The 24,181-nt window shown below is 39.4% G+C and overlaps 1 protein-coding gene across 2 annotated transcripts; it reads left to right on the forward strand.

Moving 5' to 3' along the window:
- Positions 1-2,918: 2,918 nt before the first annotated feature.
- FAM110C (family with sequence similarity 110 member C) lies at positions 2,919-21,435 on the forward strand. 2 transcript variants are annotated; one of them, XM_083348162.1, is made up of 2 exons: positions 2,919-4,311; positions 17,345-21,435. In XM_083348162.1, exon 1 carries the CDS (start codon positions 3,209-3,211, stop codon positions 4,280-4,282), a length of 1,074 nt encoding a protein of 357 aa, XP_083204288.1. In that variant the 5' UTR covers positions 2,919-3,208; the 3' UTR covers positions 4,283-4,311; positions 17,345-21,435. The 2 variants fall into 2 exon arrangements, with proteins under 2 accessions (XP_083204288.1, XP_083204289.1); XM_083348163.1 differs by having other exon boundaries at positions 17,350-21,435.
- Positions 21,436-24,181: the final 2,746 nt, after the last annotated feature.

The raw sequence follows: 24,181 nt of genomic DNA on the forward strand, positions 1-24,181 counted from the left end.
AACCAGCAAGATTAACTATGTGAGATAACTGAGCACTACTTGTTTTCTTTGGGGATTACTTGGTTTCCTTTTGGAGAGAAAAGTTCACAATACAATATTATGCTGTTCTCGGTGCAAAGTTCTCTTAATGGGGAGAGTGATAGAGATGGCCTTGATGGAGAAAAGGAAGTTCCATTACCAAGGCAACAAAAAGGTAAACGTTGCTTAAGCTCAAAGGAGGGAAGAATTTTACAAAAATATCTCAAGACAGACAGCCCTAATTCACACAAATATAAAAAGGGAGGAGGGAAAGACAGTCAGACTTGCTAAATTCTGTTACTATAGCCAATTTCAATAAAAAAAACATTTTAGGTTATGTGGAGTCTGTTTTTTAGTCTGGTCTACCTCATAGGGGTGATGTTTAAACAATATATATCTCCAAGTCTGTGAGATAAAAGTCAAGGGACAAATTATACTATGACAACCAAAAACTGTGCTGTACTCCAAAAATCCAATGAATGAGTTGGGAGAATGTCCTGGCCAGACAAAAGCAAAAGTGGGGTTACACTTTAAGCTCCATCTCTTACATCAGTTCCCTTTCTTCTGACATCTCCCCATGACCTTCTGTAAGGAAATCCAGCATGCCAGCAACTGTTCAGGGTATGCAATCATGTTTTCTGGTTGACTAGAAATTGCTATAATCCCTTGCAGAATAATAGAATAACAGAGTTGGAAGGGACCTTGGAGGTCATCTAGTCCAAACCCCTGCTCAGGCAAGAAGCCCTATACCATTTCAGACAAATGGCTGTCCAGCCTCTTCTTAAAAACTTCCCACTGTTGGAGCATTCACAACTTCTGGAGGCAGGTTGTTCCACTGGTTAATTGTTCTTTGATTAGTTTCCATCCATTGCTTCTTGTCCTGCCCTCAGGTGCTTTGGAGAATAGCTTGACTCCCCTCTTCTTCTTTTTTTTATTAAAGAGTTTTACAAAAACAAAATTTTACAATAATTTACAATAAAGCTAATTTACAGTCTAAATGTTGGAGATGTGGTAGTTTGGAAGCTACCTATTTTCACATGTGGTGGACTTGTAGAAATATAAAAGCTTTTTGGATCAAAATTTGGCGGAACATTCAAAAGATTTTTAAGAGAAAGATAAAGTTTTCTCCGCAATTGTTTTTATTGGGTATTGTTGTAGATTGTGATGTTAAAGAAACTAACTTGATGTTGAACATGATAACAGCAGCACGGTTACTGGTGGGACAATATTGGAAGAAGGATAGTTTGCCCACTATAGGAGAATGGGTGTTTAAAGTTTCGAATCTTGCAGAAATGTCTAAGATTTCTGCTTATTTGAAAGATCATTCACAGGAAAGATATATTTCAGTTTGGAGGAGATGGATAAATTATATTCAGAACAAATATGGGACTAAAAAGTTCCATTTAGCTTATGAGTAGATTTTAGTGGGATATTGTTATTGGTACTTTGTTTGTAGTTATGTTAAAGGGGAGTTAAAGCATATTATGAATTTGGTTAATTGTATATTATGCATAATTTTTATTTAGAATATGATTATTGTAACTATAATCCTGTATTTAGCTTTGGGGGGGGAAGTGGGTGGGTTTGGGGTGGGAGGGATTTGGGGACTCCCCTCTTCTTTATGATGGTGTGAAAATATACTTTTCAACAGCCTTAGAATTCCACCTACCCACCCGTACCGTTTTACACGCAATATGGAATGTAAGAGTTTGGTTTGCTCCAGCCACTGGGAGAGGCGATGAGCAACAGGAAGAGAGGATGAGTTGTCAGAGGAAAGGGGGCGAGTATCAGAGCTCTGGAGCCAGGCCAATTTGCCAGGCTGTGACTTGAGTACCTTAAGCAGGGTTTAAAATGGAAAGCAAACACTTTACCAAAGCATGTCTTTTGCCGAATTATTAGAGTGCTGCAGTCCTTTTTGAAATAACCTTGTAGGTCAGCACTTGTATAGACACAATTCCCTTGAGGACTATAACCGAGGACTGATGGCACCTTTGCCAACTAGGACATTTTATTAAACGGGATAAAATTTTGAGCCCTACAGCTCTCATCAAAAGACAAAAGCTTTTTTACCTTTGAATAAAAAAGCCTGAGTCAGAAAAAATGTCACCAGAACCCTTTTGATTTTTTTTTGTTAACCATCATAGACTACCCCACCTCTCCTCCCACCATTTCAGAAAGAGAGAGAATTTAGTTACTTCTTTATAAAAATAATAATTCTTTTCCATATTGTAAATACATCATGGAAGTGGTAAAAGGGAAATAGATTCCCCTGCCTCTGCCTGCAATATAAATAATCTTTGGCATTTGAATAGTACTTTCACACGTGTTCAAAATGCATTGGAAGCATTCCCCTTACAGCAAACCTGCCAATCAAATCGTGATTTTTGTTCCCCAAGTGACAAGAGTGCAGAGCATGAGGCTGAGCCTCTCAACTGCCTCGAAAGTTTCTTGGCAGATTCAAACTCGGAACTGGGAACTTCCAGCTTCGTAGCTCAGTTTCTTCATCAACATACACATCAGTACTCAAATCCAAGTTCATTGAACTTCCCTCCTCTCACCAATAGGGCTTTCAAGGTCATCAAGGAAAAGACCACCTTATCTACAGAAGGATCTTGGGCGTGTTTATTTTGTCCCTTGCGCCTCAATCTCTGCCAAAGAAAGCTCCTCTAGCACTTTTGTTCCCATTGGGCTTTTGCTGTTGCTGTAGGAGGAGGCAGAAGGAAGCTTATGTGTTGTTTCTTATTCTTTTTTTTTAAACCTATTCATTAAGGCTCCCCCTTGCTTGAGGCAATGGAGTGTTGATGGTTTGAGACACTCCTCTAGCGTCAGTGAGTCATCTCCCTCCCGACTGATGTCAGAGAGGATTGGCTGTGCCTGGTTCCTAGAGGCTGGCTCAGTGGAAAGGTGAATGTGCAAAGAAGCAGCTGTGGAGGGGTGTGTACTCATGCATGTGTGCAGTTAGAGAGTGTCGGCAGCAGGCACAGACAGTTGGGCTTGGCCAGAGCAGAAGGTGTTTTGCTTTGTTTGGAAAGCACTGAGAGGGAGACAGCAACAGGGGCTGGCTGCTTGTGAGAGGCTCCTTGGATTGCTTATCCCAGAAGAATCAGAAAGGAGGAGGAGGAGATTTGATTTTTTCTTTCTTCCCTCCCCCCCCGGAAGTGCAAATCAGCGTGGGACACCTGAGCCTGCTATGCCAAGCGAACTCTCCCACATGGGGAGAATGCATGCCATCTCTGATTTCCCCTCCTCACTGACAGCACGGCTTCTCCACAAGGGTCCAGAACACCTTCGCAAGCAGATGGAGGCAGCCAACCCTAGCAGGAAGAGCGCCGTGGAAAGGTTGGCAGCAGATAAGGCCAAGTATGTGAAAAGCCAGCAAGTCATCAGCAGGAAGCAGGTGCCTGCCATCACCCTCAGCTCAACTTCGGAGAGCAGCAGTGAGACTTGCTCGGTGGAAAGCAAGAAGATTGAACTCTCGAGAGAGGAGAAGGACACGGCAGCCCAAGTTCCCAGGGCCACAGAACTGAGCCTGGCAGCCCGGCAGGGCGGTCCGCCCATTGTGAGGCGCAACAGTGGTAAAAGGCAGATCCGGCCAGATTCCTTGGTGATCTATCGTCAGAAATGTGAATTTGTCAGAGGTCAAAGCCAGGAGAATACTCGTGGGAATTTGGTCCGGAGGTTGTTCCAGGGTTCCTTCAAGGAAAAGCAGCTGTTTTCTGAGGTGTCCAAAGCAGTTCTCAAGGAAGAAACCGTTCCTGAAGTGGAAGGGACTATCTTGGACAAAGACACAAGCCATAGTTATGATCTAGAAGGACAGAATTCATCCACAAAGGCAAACCCAATGCCCTTCCTGGTCAGCAGATGCAAAACTGCCCTAAATGTGACTTCATCACCTTATGACCTAAAGGAGATGAGATCGAAAGGTCTTCAAAGATCTCAGTCAGATATCAGTTCACGATATTCAAAATCCTTCTCTGAATTTGACACTTTCTTTAAGAACTGTGGCCTTGCACCTGAGGTAATAAAAGATTTAGGCCAAGAGAATTCAGACAATTTCTCATTCCATCTGCACAGCATCAGCGGGGCAGCTTCTGAAAGTGACTTCACAAGACACAGCGATGAAGATGGACTCCTGGAGGAAGAGCTCACGGAACAGGGGCCTAGTGGCACCTCTGTGGTTGAACGCAATGCTCGGATAATCAAGTGGCTGTACATGTGCAAGAAAGCCAAAGAGGCTAATGTGATGATGCAGGACTTTGCATAAGGACTGCTTCCTTTCATAGAGACACTCAGGTCAGTGTAACACGAATGCATGTGTGCAAAGTGTATCTGTGCACCTTTGATATCACTGTGCATAGCTATGAATATATAGAGAATAAGTTTCTCTCCTTTTTACCTCTCCAGCTTCGTGGAGTAAGGGATGGGGAAATTGTCTTTAATATATAAATATATTTAATATATAAAGAATTATGGGCATAACATATGGTACCAGTTTTGATCATTCTTCCCTTTGGGCCTTCCATAATTTTATAATGGTAAATGTTTCCAGAAAGTTACAGCTGGTTACTGTTTCTTTTATGAAAGATTCCACTGTTTGAGCTGACCTTTAGAAAGTCATGGACTTTGCTAAGGAGAAATGAGAACCACCAAAGAAATTTAAAGTCAATATTTACACATCATGTCTGTCCTCTGACTGGCAAATAGCTTATTTACAGCAGGTTGGGCCATGATAACAAAAAGCCTAGCCATTTGCTCAAGCCTTCATTTTATCTAATTAAGATAAACTGGCACACACTTTGTCCTTTGCAGAATGGGACCTGTCAATTTCATCATCCCTCTACTATCCTCTTTCTTATTTATCCCTTTGTGTGCTTCCTTTTCCCCCACTGTATTTCATTTGATAAGCCTTCCTCTTACGTCACAACATAACAGGTTCCGCAGCTATTTCCTGGCATTTCTCATTTTCCATTCTGTTGAGGAGTGAGTGGGATATCTCTTGATGTTTCATTCTATTTATTGCCTTTCGCCTCAACTTGACTGAAATTGGATACACAACTGCATCCGTGCAAAAAGGAGGGCTTAAGTATTAGGGCTGCAAACTTTCTTCAGGGTTGTTGTTGATTCAGCTGGTGCCCCAATAAATCTAAAAGGACTGGTTCCCAGTCAAACGGGAAATGGACAGCATGATGTAATATGGTCTTGGGCACAGTTTCCTAGGAAGTAGGATACAGTGCATCCATAAGATTTACTTCTCACCAAATATACTTAGCATTTGGACTTTGCAATGGCTTTGTGGCTGGACATTTTAAAAACATCACTTACTGAAAAGTTGTGTAGGAGTCAGAAGATCCATTCACAAACTTGAACCTTTGATATACTGTAATTGATTTGGCAGTTTCCCCATCCTTCACTGAACTTTAAGCATTGACCCAGAATTTAACAATTGGTACATCAAGGCAAAAAACAACAACAACAAAAAACAACCCCAAGCTGTTTCCATCAGTTGCAACAGCTAAATGATCATACATATGAGATAGAATCGCTTGTGCAGTTGAAATAAATGGAAATTAAGAGATTTACACTCCATGAAGGAAGTGTGCTATTGTGCATGGGACACTTTGCATGGGCTATGACTACTCTACTCTTCAACAGCTAGGGATGTGCTCATGTTTTTCTAAATGGTGTTTACTGGAAACACAGAGTATTGACTGGCTGTCCCAAATGCAGTCATCGAATACTGATACTTACCACTTGGAGCAGCAGTGTTTCTGGTTAAACATACTGAGATTAAATAAGGTAGTTTACCAAATAAACTTACAAAGTAAAAGACATCAGTTAGCATCTATCGGCCAAGAGAGATCAATCAGTTGATGCGCCCTTGAGCCATAGCTAATCTAGCCATAATAATCTGTTCCGATGCTAGGCACATCATAAAATGCGATACATGCAAAAATATATTTACTGTAGGTCAAATAGTGAGGTAAGTGTATTGTACATTATAAGCAACCAAGCCCTACATACATCTTTGGAAGGGCAAGTGTCTTGGTCAGGATCATTCCGAGATAACATGCTACTTGAAGTAAGTCTCAGATGGCATTTCCTTCTGAAAACTGAGCAAGCAATGTTGACACAAAGCAGAAATGCTTGGGAGAGAAAACACAGCAACAACCAAATAAATAATGAATAATTTGCTGCTCTGTTCAAGGAGGTTATCTCCCTGCCTAATTATAAGGTAGGCATTGTCTAGCTAGACTCTAGAGCCATCTTAGCTGAGGTTCAAGCACTAAGGAATTTGCATTTGGTTAAGACATGATAGTGTTTGTTCATGAAGAAATGATCCCACAGCTTAACAGAGAAGTCCTTGCTGTATCACCCGGAGCGGTTTTGTTTAAAGAGAGAAAGATTTGATAACATCTGAATAGAAAACCAAGGTTTTAATTATTCACTAGTACTTCATTCTTAGCAGAAGGAAAATAAGTGAAATTTGATTTCCTTGATTTTTTTTAAAAAGCATGACAATATAAATCTCTTTATTTTTCATCACAGGAAAATAGCAAAGTAGTTACATCCACTTATGTTCCCATTTTTATCTCAGAAAAGAATAAGCCTACACCAACTCAACCTCTATGTATTTGATGATTGTCTCCTATCAGACAGTCTTATGAGTCCAATCCCCTAGACTGGCTATGCTTCAGCCAAAAAACAGAAATTAAATTAAAATAAAAACTAAAAAATGCACATGCATCTCTCACATACTATATACATTGGAAAGGGTTTTTAAAAAAAAAAACAACCAAAGAAAATCTTTGGTGTTTTATGGGGAACAGCTTTGGAAAGAGTTCATAGAATACAGGGTGGAAAAAGTCTAGACCAGTGTTTTTCAAACTAGGCAAGTTTAAGATGTGTGGACTTCAACTCTCAGAACTCTTCAGCCAGTATGGAGTTGAAGACCACACATTTTAAAATTGCCAAGTTTGAAAAACACTGCTCTAGAAGAAATAATACAAAGAAACTTTCATGGGTTCATTTGTAAGGAAACACCATTGAATTCAAGAAGATTGGCTTCCAACTTCTTTTTACTCATCTTTCCACTCAAACATACAGTTTCCGGAATAGTGCTGCTGCTGAGGGGAAAAAAATCGTTTGTTTGTTTGAGTTTTATCGTATTTCGTATTACTTAAGACTCCTTTCACTTTCCATTTTTCACAACAACAACAACCCTGAGTTGGGTTGGGCTGAGAGAGAGTAACTGGCCCAATGTCACCCAGCTGGCTTCCTGCCTAAGGCAGAATTAGAACTCATAGTTTCCTGGCTTTTAGGCTAGCACCTTAATCACTTAGGCCAAACTGGCTCAATTACATTAATACAGTCTGAGAAAATATTTCTCTGAACAGAAGACTCTTGACAGTCTTATGTTTGGAAAATGACAGACCTCATGTTAAGCTATGATTTGTTTAATAAGTCACAATCATCTGATACAGTATATTTACAAGCAACTACAGGTATCCTCTGGTTACAGTGGCAATTGGGACTGAAATTTCTTTGCTAAGCTGCATGGTTGTAAAGTGGCAATAGCAATATCAGCAGTTTTGTTGCTGTCATTAAGTGAAGACCTCACTGGTTTTTATCCTGTTGGTATAGTTAGACTTGTTTAAATGAAAGTATGTTCTTGTCAATCAGAAGGTCGGCGGTTTGGCCGGTCAAATCCCGAGTGCCGCGTAACAGAGTGAGCGCCTGTTACTCGTCCCAGCTTCTGCCAACCTAGCAGTTCGAAAGCACGTAAAAATGCAAGTAGAAAAATAGGGACCACTCCGGTGGGAAGGTAACAGCGTTCCGTGTGCCTTTGGCGTCTAGTCATGCCAGCCACATGACCACAGAGATGTCCTCAGACAAGTGCTGGCTCTTTGGCTTTGAAACGGAGATGAGCACCAGCCCCTAGAGTTGGAAATGACTAGCACACATGTGCGGGGGAACCTTTACCTTTTATGTCTCCAAATGGCCCTAAATAAAAGAGTGTTCTTACTTGAAAATCTGCAGGGCAGAGCTGAGAATTTACCAGGAAAAAGTAAGATGAAAAAAAATCCATCTATAACAGAGGCCTGATCAATGGTTCTTTCTTTAACTTATCCTTGGAAATATATAAATTAGTTAGGAGGCTGAGCTGGGTGAGTAGTAACTTTTCTAAAACCGGATCTGCTACATTGGGAAAAGAACACCAACAGATGAGAGAAAGGAACACACAAGATAAGTCAGCCAGTTCAGATGATAGTTTCAGAATGAAATCTCCATCCCATCCTTTAAACTGACACTAGTAGTGAAGGAAGCCTAGCTGCAGGAGAGAAAGCAGTAAAGGAGATCTTGGGACCAAAAATTGGTTTAGGAGGAGGGCTGGTTTCACAGACTTGACCTTGAAGACTTGACTAAATCCTAGAGTGGAAGGCAGGTGTTTTGGTGTTTGGGGTATTTGCTGGCTAATCCAAAACACCATCAAAAGCCATCTAGGGAGCATGATAAAGAATGAGGCATCTTTCCCACCATCTTTCTTATTTGTCCCCATCTCCCTTTGCGGAAAGATATATCAAAAATGGCCTTCTCCAAGTTAAATCTTCCTCAAATTTTCAAACTCTCCAGATTTTTGGCTAGGAGAAACACATTGTAAAGGACGTCAGGTTGAAAACAATTGAATTGTTTGCTCAGTTTTGCCCAAAAGATTGGGATTTCTACATAGAGAGACAGTTTGGTCTAGTGGTTAAAGCAACAGGCTAGAAAGTGTGAGTTCAAGTTTGCTTTAGCCATGAAAAGCCAGTTGGGTGACTTTGGGCCAAGTTTTTCTCTCTCATTCTCTCTCTCCCCGACCCACCTCACAGGGTTATTGTGGTGGGAAAAATCTGTTGGATAGATTCACTGACTTGGGTTGTTTATAAAATCATAAAGGTGGGATACAAATAAATAAAAATAAATATAGCTGATTCTTAGCTTTTCTAAAATATTTGAAACAGGAAAGCCTTCTTCCCTAACCAGTGCTTGAGGGTAGCAGCTTGGAAAGGATGTGGAAAAGGAAATATGGTGGTGATGGAAAGGGAATGGCTAAGAATTTTATTTTTAAATTTGCTTGTCAAATCAAGTTTTGTCCCCCTATGATTGGTATATGCTACAGTTACAGATTTGAGGCTGGAAATAATCATAGACACTTTATTATGAAGCTCCTCTGGATATAGAATTTTGCAAGCATTTAAAAGATTCTAAAGGCAGACCCCAGGGAAAAGATGTATGCATTGCAATAATCCATTATTGACTTAACCATGGTTTGTTAATTGAGCCACAAAGGGCTGAGTTTCCATAATATGCTAAGATGTCCACCATATTATGCAATCGACAATGGTTAAGTCACACTTCACACTATGCTAAAACCAAACAAACCATATTTTGGCTTAGCATAATGTGTGAATCTAGTCTGTAAATAACTCTGAGAGCTAGTACTATCAAAAGAACAGCTCAAAATAGCAATGTTTTGAGAATATTGTTGGTAGCTAATTTCACTGTGTCCTTCAAAATATCAGAAGAGAGATTTTTTTATCTTTGTTAATTTAGAATAGTTTAGAATAGTTCTTTGCACTGAAGAATTCAATGGCAAATCCTCTACAAAGTGCCCAGTTTGTAATTCATTGTTATAGTATTTATACAATTCATTAGTCAGAGAATGAGTTGTAAGGAGGCTACTGAATCGTATATTTACAGTCCTGTAATCCAGGCCTAGTTCTGTAATGCTAGGTACTTCCTGCTATGAAATAATACATCCTTGATTTCCTGCAAATATTGGCTTTTTTCCAAAAAGTAAACACAGTTGCCTGTACCTGTTAATAATTTTCTTGGTTGCTTCATTTTTAAAGAAACATAACCAACAGACCAGATTATCAATGTGGTTAGAGAATGAGTGCAGATTGAAACAACATACTGGAGCAGTAGACTACTTTTAACTTTGTTAGCAAGGTCTATGTGTAAGTGGCCTCATTGTAGACAGTTGGGGTGAAGATGCCTGAAGTATTCCAGTAGAATTTCTTTACATGCTTAAGGTCTTGACATCCTCATTCCCTGTAAGATTTTGCAAATTTCATTTCTCTCTATGCTGCTTGTATAATACTGTATAATTAATTTAAACTTGTAGCAGTAATTCTTTAAACTAACAGAACAAAGTACTGTTAGTACTTTAATAAATCAAGCTTGCAATTTTTATATAGGACGAAGATGGAGATGTGATTCCCTCTAAATATGATTAGAACCCCATCTTTCCTCTCACCCAGCAAATCATTAAGTATGACAGGGATGTGGGTAGAAACCAACGAATTCTGGAGAATCACAAGTCCCCCCCCCCCGATTGATGCAATAAGAAAACATTTCTATAGAGTCATACCGAGCCAAAATATAGTTACACCTATCATGCCAACAGGGACGCGGTGGCTCAGTGGGTTAGGACGCTGAGCTTGTCGATCAGATGGTCGGCAGTTTGGCGGGTCGAATCCCGAGTGCCGCGTAACAGAGTGAGCGCCTGTTACTCGTCCCAGCTTCTGCCAACCTAGCAGTTCTAAAGCACGTAAAAATGCAAGTAGAAAAATAGGGACCACCATGGTGGGAAGGTAACAGCGTTCCGTGCGCCTTTGGCGTCTAGTCATGCCGGCCACATGACCACGGAGATGTCCTCGGACAAGCGCTGGCTCTTCGGCTTTGAAACGGAGATGAGCACCGGCCCCTAGAGTCGGAAACGACTAGCACGCATGTGCAGGGGAACCTTTACCTTTACCTTTATCATGCCAACAGATAAAGCATGGTTCGTACAGATAGTTTGTATCCCCACATGCCCCTAACTCTGGCCCCCAAAACTTCTGGCATCTTTTTTTCTGCCTTGGTCCCTCATGAAGCTTCATCTCATTCCAGCCTATGAGTGAGTCTGAAGTAGGAGAAACTCAACAAGTCACATTGTTCAACCTGTGTTGCTCACCCCAAATCAGGACGTTTGTGTCAGCAGTACAAGGTATGACTCTGCAGGAAGTACAGTACAACTATACTTTGCTGAGAAGTCTGCCTGCTTTTTCCCATCCCTCCCTTTTACTTGTACCCTAGGGAAATTATAGGGTAACCAGTCTAAGTGTTTTTGTAGCACTTTCCTTTCTTCCTGGGTGCAATGCAGCTTTAGTACTTGCTCTTGTCATGTTGTCTTCGGGATGCAGAGTTACTGAATAACAGAGTTGGAAGAGACCTTGGAGGTCTTCTAGTCCAACCCTCTGCTCAGGGACAAGTGGCTGTCCAGTCTCTTCTTAAAAATCTCCAATATTGGAGCACCCACAAGTTCTGAAGGCAAGTCATTCCCCTGATTAATTGTTCAGGAAATTTCTCCTTAGGATGCCTTCTCCAAGGTCAGCCCCATGGCTCCCTACAATTCATCAAAGCTTCACAACATATAGAAGAAGAGGGACTGGAAATAGGAGAAGATTTCACACCAGCATAGTTTTCTGCCACCAAAAGAATGGGAGGATGGCACTTCATCTCAACAATGAGGAAAGGCCCAGAAGGTGATTATAGTGAACCACTAAAAGGTAAAGGTAAAGGTAAAGGTTCCCCCGCACATGCGTGCTAGTCGTTTCCGGCAAGAAAAGCTCATCTCCGTTTCAAAGCTGAAGAGCCAGCGCTTGTCCGAGGACGTCTCCGTGGTCATGTGGCCGGCATGACTAGACGCCAAAGGCGCACGGAACGCTGTTACCTTCCCACTGTAGTGGTCCCTATTTTTCTACTTGCATTTTTACGTGCTTTCGAACTGCTAGGTTGGCAGAAGCTGGGACAGGCGCTCACTCTGTTACGCGGCACTCAGGATTCGACCCACCAAACTCAGTCCCAATCTATTCAATTATACTTAACATCACATCAGTGTTATATAGGTTATCCTAGACTTAACGCCATACATTTAGTGACAGTTCAAAGTTATAACACTACTGAAACAAATGTGACTTACGATCGTTTTTTCACATTTCAGACCATTGCAGCATCCCTCCATGGTTATGTTATCAAAATTCAGATGCTTGGCAACTGACTCGTATTTGTGACGGTTGCAATGTCCTGGGGTCATATGATAACCTTTTGCAAACTTCTGACAAGCGAAGTCAATGGGGAAGCCAGATTCCCATAACAACCATATTACCAACTCAACAACTGCAGTCATTCATTTAACAACTGTGGCAAGAAAAGTCGTAAAATGGGGCAAAACTCACTTAACAAATGTCTTGGTTAGCAACAGAAGTATTGGGCTTAATTGTGATCAGGGCCACTGTACTTTTATCTAGCAACTGACTTTTAAGTTGTGTTACAATTACTGTTTATCAACTGGTGAGCTACATGTGGAAAGCCAATGGTTTCTATTGATTTGTCAAACAATGAAGAATAGCAGATAGCACTTAGATTTATATACCGCTTCACAGGGCTTTACAGCCCTCTCCAAGCAGTTTACAGAGTCAGCATATTATCCCCAACAATCTGGGTCCTCATTGTAATGACCTTGGAAGGATGGAAGGCTGAGTCAACCATGAGAAAATACTACCATTATCCTATTTCCCTTGGGTTTCCTTTTATGACTTTTTGATATGTAGACCAGGTGCTCTACCCAACACATAGATATATATTTTCCCTGGCCTCTACTGACAGGAGTAAGGGGGAGCCTGTGGCCTAAAGAGCCTTGTTGGAGCAGTGGGCTAATGCCTCCTTAAGTAACACCAGCTGCCTGCAATTAGTGCAGGTTCGCATCCCACCAGGCTCAAGGTTGACTCAGCCTTCCATCCTTCCGAGGTAGGTAAAATGAGGACCCAGATTGTTGGGGGCAATTAAGCTGACTTTGTAATAATGCCGCTTGGTGTGTGTGTGAAAGCCCTAATAAGCAGGCATATACATAGAATGAAGGCTACTGCTAAGCTTGTAAGCCGCCCTGAGTCTTCGGAGAAGGGCGGGATATAAATGGAATTAAAATAAATAAATAAATAAAATAAAGGTTAATATGGCTGCCTAACATACAAGCTGCCCAGGTTCGAATCCCAGAGGGATAAGACTAGCTGATGAGAGTTAAAGGGCTTGAAATAGCTACAGTATACTAGTCTCCCTTTAACTCTTCATCAGTCATTGCCACTATTCTCCATGGAGATTTAAAAAAACCAGAAAGGAATGGGAAATAGGGTTAAAGAGATGAGATAGAAAAAAAAAAGAAAACAACATAAATCTCTGTTAACAGATCAACTGGAGGTATTGCCCATTGTTCCCAATAGTCCATTAAGTTGGAGACTACACCATCCACAGATGCAACAGTTGAAATTGGAAGAAATTCCTGTTATGTTCTGTAATAACATAAATATAACAAGAATTTCTTCCACTGAATTCAAAGTATACTAAATCAAGTTTCTTCTGTATAGCTAAAGTATTATACAACATTCACTCTACATCATTATAGCTTCCTATAATTGCAGACCATCCTTCTTTTCACACATTTATATGTTATCTTTGGTCTTCAAACTCCTCACATTTCTTTTTTTTTAGGATCTCATCAATGTCATGAGAGGGGGCCTTCTCTTTATATATTTGTTTTATAACTTGATTCTCAATCACTGTCTTTGTGTGATCATATCACTTCAATGTGCTGCTTTTCATACTGTTCACTAACTTTTATTTAATTCACATTCTTTCACACCTAATCATTCTTGAATCTATGTCTTCTTATTTAACCACACATATTTCATATGTACCCTCTAGATTCTCTTTAATACAAAAAAGTTCTTACCTCCATATATTTCACATTGACATGTTGAACAGCAAAAACACTTGTATCAGATTTTGCTCACTGTTATTTCTTGTTCCCTTTCCTTCAGGATTCTGTCAAATAACTTTCCAGAAACATTTAATAAACTAATCAATCCCCTTGCAGTTTTGATACTCTCTCTTAATGGCATTCTTCCAATCATTAGCCATGGATGCATTCTTCAGACGCATGTCAAACAACCATTCCAGGTGGAAATCACTTTCATATTTTAAATTTTTCCAGTATTATTATGAACACCTGCAGCCTTGCCACTTTTTAAACTTTTTACAACTTTTTTGTGTTTTTTTTCTTTATCTTTTAAAATTGGATACTAAAGACCAAATTTTGATCACATGACCTTGGGGATGCTGCAACAGTGAAAAGCAGGAAAAATGATGATAATTCACTTTCTTCAGTGTTGTTGTAAGTTCAAACGGTCACTAAACAAATGGTTGTAAATCGAGGATTACCTGTATGGTAAAAATAATCCAGTACATGCATTCACTGACTAGTTGAAGAACACTTTTTCTTTCTTTCTTCCAGGTCCATCCAACGCCAAGATAGTAGACAATGGTTAAATTTATGCTCATAGAGGAAGTCAGATAAGGAAGTCAGTGCTGCAATAATTTTGCACGAATGCTCCTGAAATTAGAATAATTCATGGAGCTATAAACATATCACTGTTTAAAGTTTGTAATCACTATTATGTATTCAGCTGGTATAGTCTGTCTTTATGTTGAATACTGGTGAGTTAGGCCAGGAGACATTTTCTTGTTGTGTCTGCTGGAAATGGAATCTATAAATGCAGAAATTCAGGCATATCTCATCCAGTGGATGCTAAGCTTCTATCTGCAAGGGAGCTATTAACTTGTAGTTAAAGCAGCTTTCTTGCCAATACCTGCTAAATTCTGTCTGGCAGCAATTACCCACAAAGAATTAGTGGGTGCTGGCCCCACCTACTCCAGGCTCACTTCATTCTGCCTTTTCACTACTAAAGTTCAGTGGGTTCTTGTGTTGTGGCCTAAACATTTTCTTTCAAAAACTGAAGGGACAAAGGAGACAATCCCACTGAGAACAAAAGACAAGCTCCTCTTACGTACATTCATCTGGCTTTGACCTGAAAAAAAGTTTTAAACTTTATGGTGTGGAAGGAGTTGGCTTGTATAGTTACCTAGTATTGCTTGAAGATGAGCAATGTGGGGTGTGCCACCTTTGAAAAAGGAAAGTGGGAAACTTAGCAGTGTTTGTGTCTGGGCAGATACAGGTTAGTCTTTGACATACGACCAAAATTTCTGTTGCTAATCAAGACAGTTGTTAAGTGTGTTTTGCCTCTTTTTATGACCTTTCCTGCCACAATTGTTAAGTGAATCACTGCAGTTGTTAAATTAGTAACGTGATTGTTAAGTGAATATGGCTTCCCCCACTGACTTTGCTTGTCAAAAGGTCACAAAAGGTGATCACGTGACCCCGGGACACTGCAACTATCATAAATATGAGCATCCCGTGGGGATGCTGCAACAGTCATAAGGGTAAAAAATGATCATGTCACTTTTTTCAGTGCAGTTATAACAGGTCACTAAGTGAACTGTTATAAGTCGAGGACTACCTGTATCCTCCTGTATGCTATGGTTTCTGAGAGAATAGCTTCTTCTCAAAAGTTGCTCTCTTAATGGATCAGAACTTGCTTAATCATGAACTTTTTATATTTACCACTTAATTTTTTTTATGGGGCTTTCTTGTCAGCATGAATAAATCAAACAGATACTGGCAAAACTGTAAATCTGTGTCGTTCAAGGGATATTCATTAATGAGATTGACATAAATAAAGCATTCGGGTTTTGTTTCGGTTTTAAAGAAAGAAATTACATTTTATAAGAAAAGGCTGCCTGTAAAGATAAATTAAAGTCTTTCTCTAACACTTTCTATTCTGTTCTATTCTGTTCTATTCCATAGCATTATCTGATATCTGTCTGTTGTATACTCATTTACTTGTTAGATCTCTCTCCTTCAATTGCTCATGGCAGCCCAAGTAGGATTTCTTCCCCTCCCCCCATCTTTCTCAGGACCACGACTCTGTGAAGAAGGTGGGCTGACTATCTGCCTAAAATTAGTCAATGAAACCTTCATAACTCAGAATGCACCAAAACCTGGGAGGTTTTGGTCCCGGTCCACCACCGTAACACTGGATCTTAGACTGATGAAGAGAGCAATTGGGAAATATTGGGCACTTCTGGGAAAGCTGTTTTTCCAGCGACTCAAAAGCATGAAGGCAACTTAGTTACTATGATAAAAGTGTAATGAAAATATGGACTTGGTATACGTATCTGATTCTCACAGTACGATGGGTGGATCTTGAGCTTTTCTACCATGATTTGTACGATGCCAAGTGCAATGTATTTATAGGTTTATTAGCTCCTCTTATTATTAGTTTATTATATTTTTATACAGTGCTTTTTTGCCGGAACTCACACACGTCATACAACCCGCCTTGCCTACCCTACAAGGTTTACCTTTGTAGTTGGGGAAAAAAAACCTTCAATTTTCAGTGTATGTAAAAGACTAGGATTTTGTTCAAAGCAACTCGGGAAAAATTGTTGAAAAAAGGTGCTGGAACTCCGTTCTGGTGCATTCTATGACATAAAAGCCCTGTTTTTATAAAAATATTTTATAGACTTTTTGTAAAAATGCATCCACTGCATACGCATGACACAGGAGTTGCAGTTATGTGTCCTTTCTTTGATTGTTTTGTTGACGATCAAAGGGAATTGATGTGATTATTATTAGAGTATAGAGTACAAGCAGTATAACACACGTATACTGTTCAAAATAAGAACTGTGTAAATATATAGTATAAGCTGCAATTGTTTATAGTACAAACTTCAATTATTTAGAGTAAGTAGAAATAGGTAGGAAAAAAAGAAAGGGAATATGGACAGAGGAATTGGATGTGATTTTTTTTTTGTTGCTTTGATTTCAGAAGTATAATCGTGAACCCCTTTCACTGAGGAGCAGTGGAGATAACAGAGTGACTTGTTTGTGGCAGGTGCTGTGTTCAAAAAAGAAGTTTAATATTCAGATCTGATGATGCACAGGTGAAGTGAGCAGATCTCCTAATATTATGCTCACTAAGTCATGGAAAAATCTGGTTAAAGAAACTACCTGACTATAATGTACAGTAGTGGAAGAATATTAATTTGTATTGGATCTGAAGGTTTTTGAGATAGCATGGACATAGCATGGACTATGGGAAGTGGGAAAAGTTTCCATTCTAAAGTAACATTCTCCACACTTATTCTGGTTTGCAGTCAAGATAACAAGACCCTTATAATTTGTGATAAATTATAATTTAATGAAATCCCTTGGTTTGCGATAAATGCAACAAACATGTGGAAATGAATATAAAAATGTTTCTCGGCATCCATCTGAATAAAGCACCTTAACACGGCAGAGTGTTAAGCATGCGAGCAATTCAATAAAACATCTTTCTCTTTTTTTCAGAATAGATACATTCAATGAAGACTGAACACAACAGAGAGTGGGTTTACAGCAACCATTTCTCCCTTACTTCTTCACAGAGGAGCAGGAGAATCTTTATTGCTTCTTAAAGGATGAATTGAAACCTGAAGCTCAGACTCAAGAAATGGAAGCCAATGCTCCTTTACTGTGGTTATGAACAGAAAGCAAGAGTGATCTTGATTCATGCATGGACCTCTTTTGATGTACATTTTAATAACACAGCAGAAACCTAAAGTTAATTGTCTCTGAGAGATAATGTCATTGTTTCCAACAATGAAAAGCATAATTTCTGTATAAGAAATCTTCGTGTGTTTGTGTGTGTGCGTGTGCGTGCGTGTGTGCGTGTGGGTGGGTGGGTGCACTGTATGAAGAGTGAGAGAGGTACATGTCCACTTTTGTGGCTTGTATTTATAAGATGCTACTCTGATGGATATGGATGTATATTAACTTGTGGGACAAGTTAAATGTTTGGAAACAATTCTCTCCAAGATTCTGGTTTTAATTGCTCAGTTAATGTTTACAGTAGAATAGGTATGGTCTTCTATAAATATAGAAAGCTGCCTTTCAGTTAGGTAGATTCTATGTCTGACTGTCTGTCTACCTACCTACCTGCCTACCTATCATCTCAGTAGTAATTGAGATGAAACATTACAGGAAGCCATAATAGTGATTTTGCCTGGGTTGAATATGTTGTGCAAACTCAGAACTCTGAGTTTGTGGACCTTAGTGCAATGCTTGAACTGCAAAGGGCTTTTAAAAAATAAACACCTATAAGCATGAGACATGAACCCTGCCAGTAGTACTGGCACCCACTCTAGGATTTCAGAGAAAAAAACTTCGTGGCACTGTCAAGGGGCCTACAGCACCATTGCTTGACCCAGAACCCTTCCTTCCTTTCCATTAGTTTAGAGTCTTAAAAAAATCACCCCAAAAGGTTCAGGATTGTCTCAGATTAGAAATAATGTCACCCCGGAGCTGCAACTGGTAATCCAATCCCATTTCTCATGTCTGCAAAGTAAGACTTTTGTCTTGTATACTATATTCAGTTTTAATGTGCCCTGGTACTAAACAGTTGGCTCCCCCCCACACACAAATAATGGAATAGTGCTCGTTATTATAAACCAGCATTGCTTTTTTTTAATGGTATAAGTAGGTTGTACAGGCAGATGCCTGGTTTAAACAAGCCAGCGGGCATAGAGCTGTCTGGGGTTGTTAAAGTGTCTTTGAGAAGATTGGTTTCTGACTGTGGTTTTCCAAGTCTGTTCCTTTGCCACCCGGGAATCGCTGGCTGTCATTTCTGTAACAGCAAGCAAGTGCAAACATGTCTTTCTCTGCTCTTTCAGAAAGACTGCCTTGTTGGCATTCATATATAGCAAATGGCCATATCTGCCTGCCTACCTGTCTATCATCTATCTATATTTATCTCTAGTTATATCTATCTATCATATCTATCTATCTATCTATCTATCTATCTATCTATCTATCTATCATCTATCCTAGATAAAAGAAGAAAGAAAGAAAGAGAAAGAGAAAGAGAAAGAGAAAAAGAAAGAAAGAAAGAAAGAAAGAAAGAAAGAAAGAAAGAAAGAAAGAAAGAAAGAAAGAAAGAAAGAAAGAAAGAAAGACACTGAATAACCAAACTTAACTGCAGTCAAAATCAAAATGATTTTTTCTGCCTCAGAAAATGTAGGGCAGTTCTTACCAGGAAAATAGAGACTTGTTTGAACATTCCGCATTCCCCAAAGGTAGCAGCCCTTTTGTCTAAGGCTGGCATGCACAGACTGGAAATCAGGAACCCTTTCATGCTAACACAAACCAATCATACTCCTATAGTGGGAAAAGGTTCGGTCTGGGATTTCTCATTCTCCCGCAATATTCCTGACACTGTTTGGGGTTAGTAGCGAGCTAATACAAAAAGGGATCTCTTTTAAAAGTTTATTCTCACTGCAGCTCCATACAATATAATATATTTTTCTCCCCCCACCCCCGAAATCTACTAGTTATGATAGTTTTGCAGGGTTGGAAACAGTCTGTCCCTAGAATCCAGCTACTGGGGACCATGAGTTGCACTCATTTCTTTCTGTATGCTTTACTGCAATGTGTGAATGCAGCCAATATGCTTTATAAACCTTATGGCACAGTAACACAAATCCAATGGCTGCATTGCTCTTTGTGAAGTCTGTTGAGGAAGGGTGGGCAAACTAGATCCCTTTACAACCTGTGGACTTCAACTCCCAGAATTACTGAGCCATGTGGCTGGCTCAGGAATGCTGGGAGTTGAAGGCCACAGGTCATAAAGGGCTCATAGTTGCCCACCCCTGCTGTTGAACATTAGGGCTTGGGAAGGGTGGAGTTTCAGAGTTTTTTTTAAAATTGAAATTAGATGAGCATCTGCAAGGATTTATTTTTTCTTCTCCTTCAGGTTATCCATGTCAGATTCTTAGTGACTGCATGGAGAAGCCCCTGCAGTTTTCTTGACAAGGTTTCTCAGAACTAATTTGCTTTTGCCTCCATCTTAGGGCTAAGGGATGACCAGGTACTCATAGTATTCTTAAATCCGCCCCCTCCCAATTAATCTGCGAGGGGCATCTCTAGGGGCCCTGAAGGCCATCTTTTCATACCTTTTCATACCCTTAATTTACCTAATTAAATACAATCACCGTGACTGATTCAAGAAACCATGGTTAAACAAACCAAGGATTAATACATGAGAACATTTAGCCATCATATCTTGCCTGTGGTTTTCCAGAGGTGATTGGTTGATCATTGCAGGAAATTGGATCCAAGTTTAGATAGGTATTTGTTCTGGTCATACAAATGTTAACTTTACCATTGATTAGTATAAAGTAATATATTAAAAATTACTTCAAATTCCATTTGTTGCTGCGGCCCCTTGCTTTTTCTTCTGCTCTTACTTTCCCTTCGCTTGCCCCCCTCACCCCCCACTTGCCACAATGGGTGAGCTTGTTCTTAATGTGTGTCCTTTATATACATACACTTCAGTCCGCACCACTGAAAGATTGCTAATCCCAATGGGTAAGAGAGCTCTGTTTATGTAGATCTGCATGCAAGGATCAGAAATGAAATATTTTTTATTTTAATTTATTCTGGGCTTGGGAAGCTAAGCCAGCACTTAAAGTGCTAACTAATAGAGTATATTGGTGAAAAAAATATGCTTGGTGAACAGTAAGCGGCTATTTTGCTTTTAGTAAATGCAGCCCATTTAATCCTCTATATGTTTTGATAATATTAATGAGGCATTAAAAGAGGTGAGTGTGGGCTTTGTAAGAGATGTATCTTGAGCATTTGTCCATTGCTCTCCAATCTGCTATTAACTGCGAAATATGTCATGTAATTGTATTTTAAGCTTCGTGCTGAAAAGTCTTTGTGAAACCTATTTTTTTCACTGTAATGAGGTTTGTTACCCCCCCAAAATGCTGCTAACATGGAAGAAATTTATTACTGCTGTGTGTGTATGTTCTTATAGTAATGTGTCAAAGTTGCTGATCCAAAAGGAAATCCACTGTACTTTTGCATTCTTTCCAGAGTATAATAAGTTATTTCGTTAATTATTGTGAAAAGTAAAGGACAGGGAAAAAAATCCTCTTTTAAACTTCACAACTAACATGATGACAGTCCCCTAAAATAATGAATTTGTGTGGAAATGTTCTGCCTTCATGAGTAAACTAGAATTGGTCAAGAAACAATTATAGCACTTTTACGAATTAAAAGTTATCACATTAAATTAATGCAACTGTTAACTTTATAAAATAAATCTGTTTCATGGGGAACAAACAAAAATCAAAATCAGATTTAAAACCACATTTTTTTAAACGAAAGGATGAGTTTGCTTACTTTCACGTAATTCCTAAAAGCTGGAATTCATTTTGAGACAACAAAACATATTGCTTGTTTTGTATTTAATATTTTTCCTCATTCATTTGTTCAATGTGTCAGCAACTGCAAGACCTGAAAGACCACGTTTGGGACAAATTGTAGGGAAAAACTCTCTTTATGGTTGTTAGGTGTAGACACAATTTGACAGCACATCATCAATCACAGAAAATCCTGATTAAATTAGATTACAGCAAGAGTATTCATTGTCTTTGTATTTAGTTTTTTTGTGCTAATGAGCACTATCAAATTTCAAGGAGAGACATCAGGATTTTTTTTCCCCCAAGGAAGCATCAGAAGATACATTTATCAATTGTTCCTCCACAATAGTATGGAGTGTATCAGCTGTAATCAAGCACTGAATAGATTCCCTAAGTTCATTACCATTATACCATTACAGATGGTCAAAAACTATGGATATGTTATTACAGGTGAAACTCGAAAAATTAGAATATCGTGCAAAAGTTCATTTATTTCAGTAATGCAGCTTAAAAGGGGAAACTAATATATGAGATAGACTCATTACATGCAAAGCAAGATAGTTCAAGCTGTGATTTGTCATAATTGTGATGATTATGGCTTACAGTTGTGCAGAAAACCATCATTGACACCCTCCATAAGGAGGGAAAGCCTCAAAAGTTAATTGCAAAAGAAGTTGGATGTTCCCAAAGTGCTGTATCAAAGCACATTAATAGAAAGTTATGTGGAAGGGAAAAGTGTGGAAGAAAAAGTTGCACAAGCAGCAGGGATGACCGCATCCTGGAGAGGATTGTCAGGAAAAGGCCATTCAAAAGTGTTGGGGACTTTCATAAGGAGTGGACTGAGGCTGGAGTCAGTGCATCAAGAGCCACCACACACAGACGGATCCTGGACATGGGCTTCAAATGTCGTATTCCTCTTGTCAAGCCGCTCCTGAACAACAAACAATGTCAGAAGCGTCTTACCTGGGCTAAAGAAAAACAGACCTGGTCTGTTGCTTAGTGGTCCAAAGTCCTCTTTTCTGATGAGAGCAACTTTTGCATCTCATTTGGAAACCAAGGACCCAGAGTCTGGAGGAAGAATGGAGAGGCACACACTGCAAGATGCTTGAAGTCCTGTGTGAAGTTTCCACAGTCTGTGTTGATTTGGGGAGCCATGTCATCTGCTGGTGTTGGTCCACTGTGCTTCATTAGGTCCAGGGTCAACACAACCGTCTACCAGGAGATTTTGGAGCACTTCATGCTTCCTTCCACAGACGAGCTTTATGGGGATGCTGACTTCATTTTCCAGCAGGACTTGGCACCTGCCCACACTGCCAAAAGCACCAAAACCTGGTTCAATGACCGTGGGATTACTGTGCTTTATTGGCCAGCAAACTCGCCTGACCTGAACCCCATAGAGAATCTATAGGGCATTGCCAAGAGAAAGATGAGAGACATGAGACCGAACAATGCAGAAGAGCTGAAGGCCGCTATTGAAGCATCCTGGTCTTCCATAACACCTCAGCAGTGCCACATGCTGATAGCTTCCATGCCACTCTGCACTGAGGCAGTAATTGCTGCAAAAGGGACCCAAACCAAGTACTGAGTACATATGCATGCTTATACTTTTCAGAGGTCCAATATTGTTCTATGTACACTCCTTGTTTTATTGATTGCATGTAATATTCTAATTTTCTGAGATTGTGGATCTGGGGTTTTCATGAGCTGTATGCCATAATCATCACAATTATGACAAATCATGGCTTGAACTATCTTGCTTTGCATGTAATGAGTCTATCTCATATATTAGTTTCCCCTTTTAAGTTGCATTACTGAAATAAATGAACTTTTGCACGATATTCTAATTTTTCGAGTTTTACCTGTATATGTTTTACTGCCAGAAATGCCCAGACACAGAGATATTTATAAGAGAATCCTGATCTAGTTGATGGTGATCCGTGTATATGTATAAGAATAATAGTTTATCACATGAAGACCTGGTGTAGTAGTTATGCTATTTAGAATTCAGGTTTGCTGATTTTAATTGTGTTAAAAACTCAGTGCACAAATAAAAAGCAAATTATATATGTTTATATACATTTTAACAGAACAGTGATATACAACTTTTAAAAGTTTTATAAATTAGATATGTAAGTATCAATATTTCAAAATAATGTCTACAATAATTTAAAGAACATATCACTCTTAAATGTTCATAGTAATCTTGTGCCTCTGCTAGCAAAAGCTTAATAATATTCCATTTGTAAACTTAGCAGTACTCCAAAGTTGAAGCTTGACCACCATGCCTGAGCAAAATTTTAAAAATTCTTGTGATATTCCTCTAGTTTATTTATGGCCTGCTGGAAATCATGACTCATAGTTTAAGAACCCCTGTTTTATGGAACAAGGTAGCTTCTCATTTGGTTTTATCTCCCTGCATAGGAAAAATATCTTGGGGTATGTGTATGGATATTGATGTATTTGTAAATCTTCAGATAGAAATGATGATAAATTTTATGTATCATTTGTGGGAGATGATTGAATTAGCTGCATTTCAGTGAAAGTTTATCACACTATCAATCAAGAATAAGGAGAAACTCATGTTTTCACTCTTGGTCACACTAAGTTGGGCGACCAAAAAATGTTGTTCAGCAACATTTGGACTGCTACAGGCTTCCCATCTCTTATCCACCATCTTTACATAAAATGCTATGTAGAGTGAACATATGGCATGGGAGTCAGCATTATGCCCACTGACCCTACATACCCTCAGTAAAGTGCAACTATCTGATTATAAACATATACTAAGTCTATGCACATTCAATGCTTCTTATGACTTTTGGTATATTTGGAATATATTAAGAGCAGAGCCACTCTGATCTCAGACTCTAAAACCCTATGGATTCCATGACATCTCTCTCTAATGACAGGGTTAAGGGAGAAAACAGATTTAGCAATTATCTTG

The sequence above is a fragment of the Vipera ursinii genome (genome assembly GCF_947247035.1).
Source record: "Vipera ursinii genome assembly, chromosome: 1".
Classification (NCBI taxonomy): domain Eukaryota; kingdom Metazoa; phylum Chordata; class Lepidosauria; order Squamata; family Viperidae; genus Vipera; species Vipera ursinii.

What these genes read in the sequence shown, in the direction of transcription:
- FAM110C (XM_083348162.1), top strand. Translation starts at nt 3,209, where the DNA reads ATGCCAAGCGAACTCTCCCACATGGGGAGAATGCATGCCATCTCTGAT.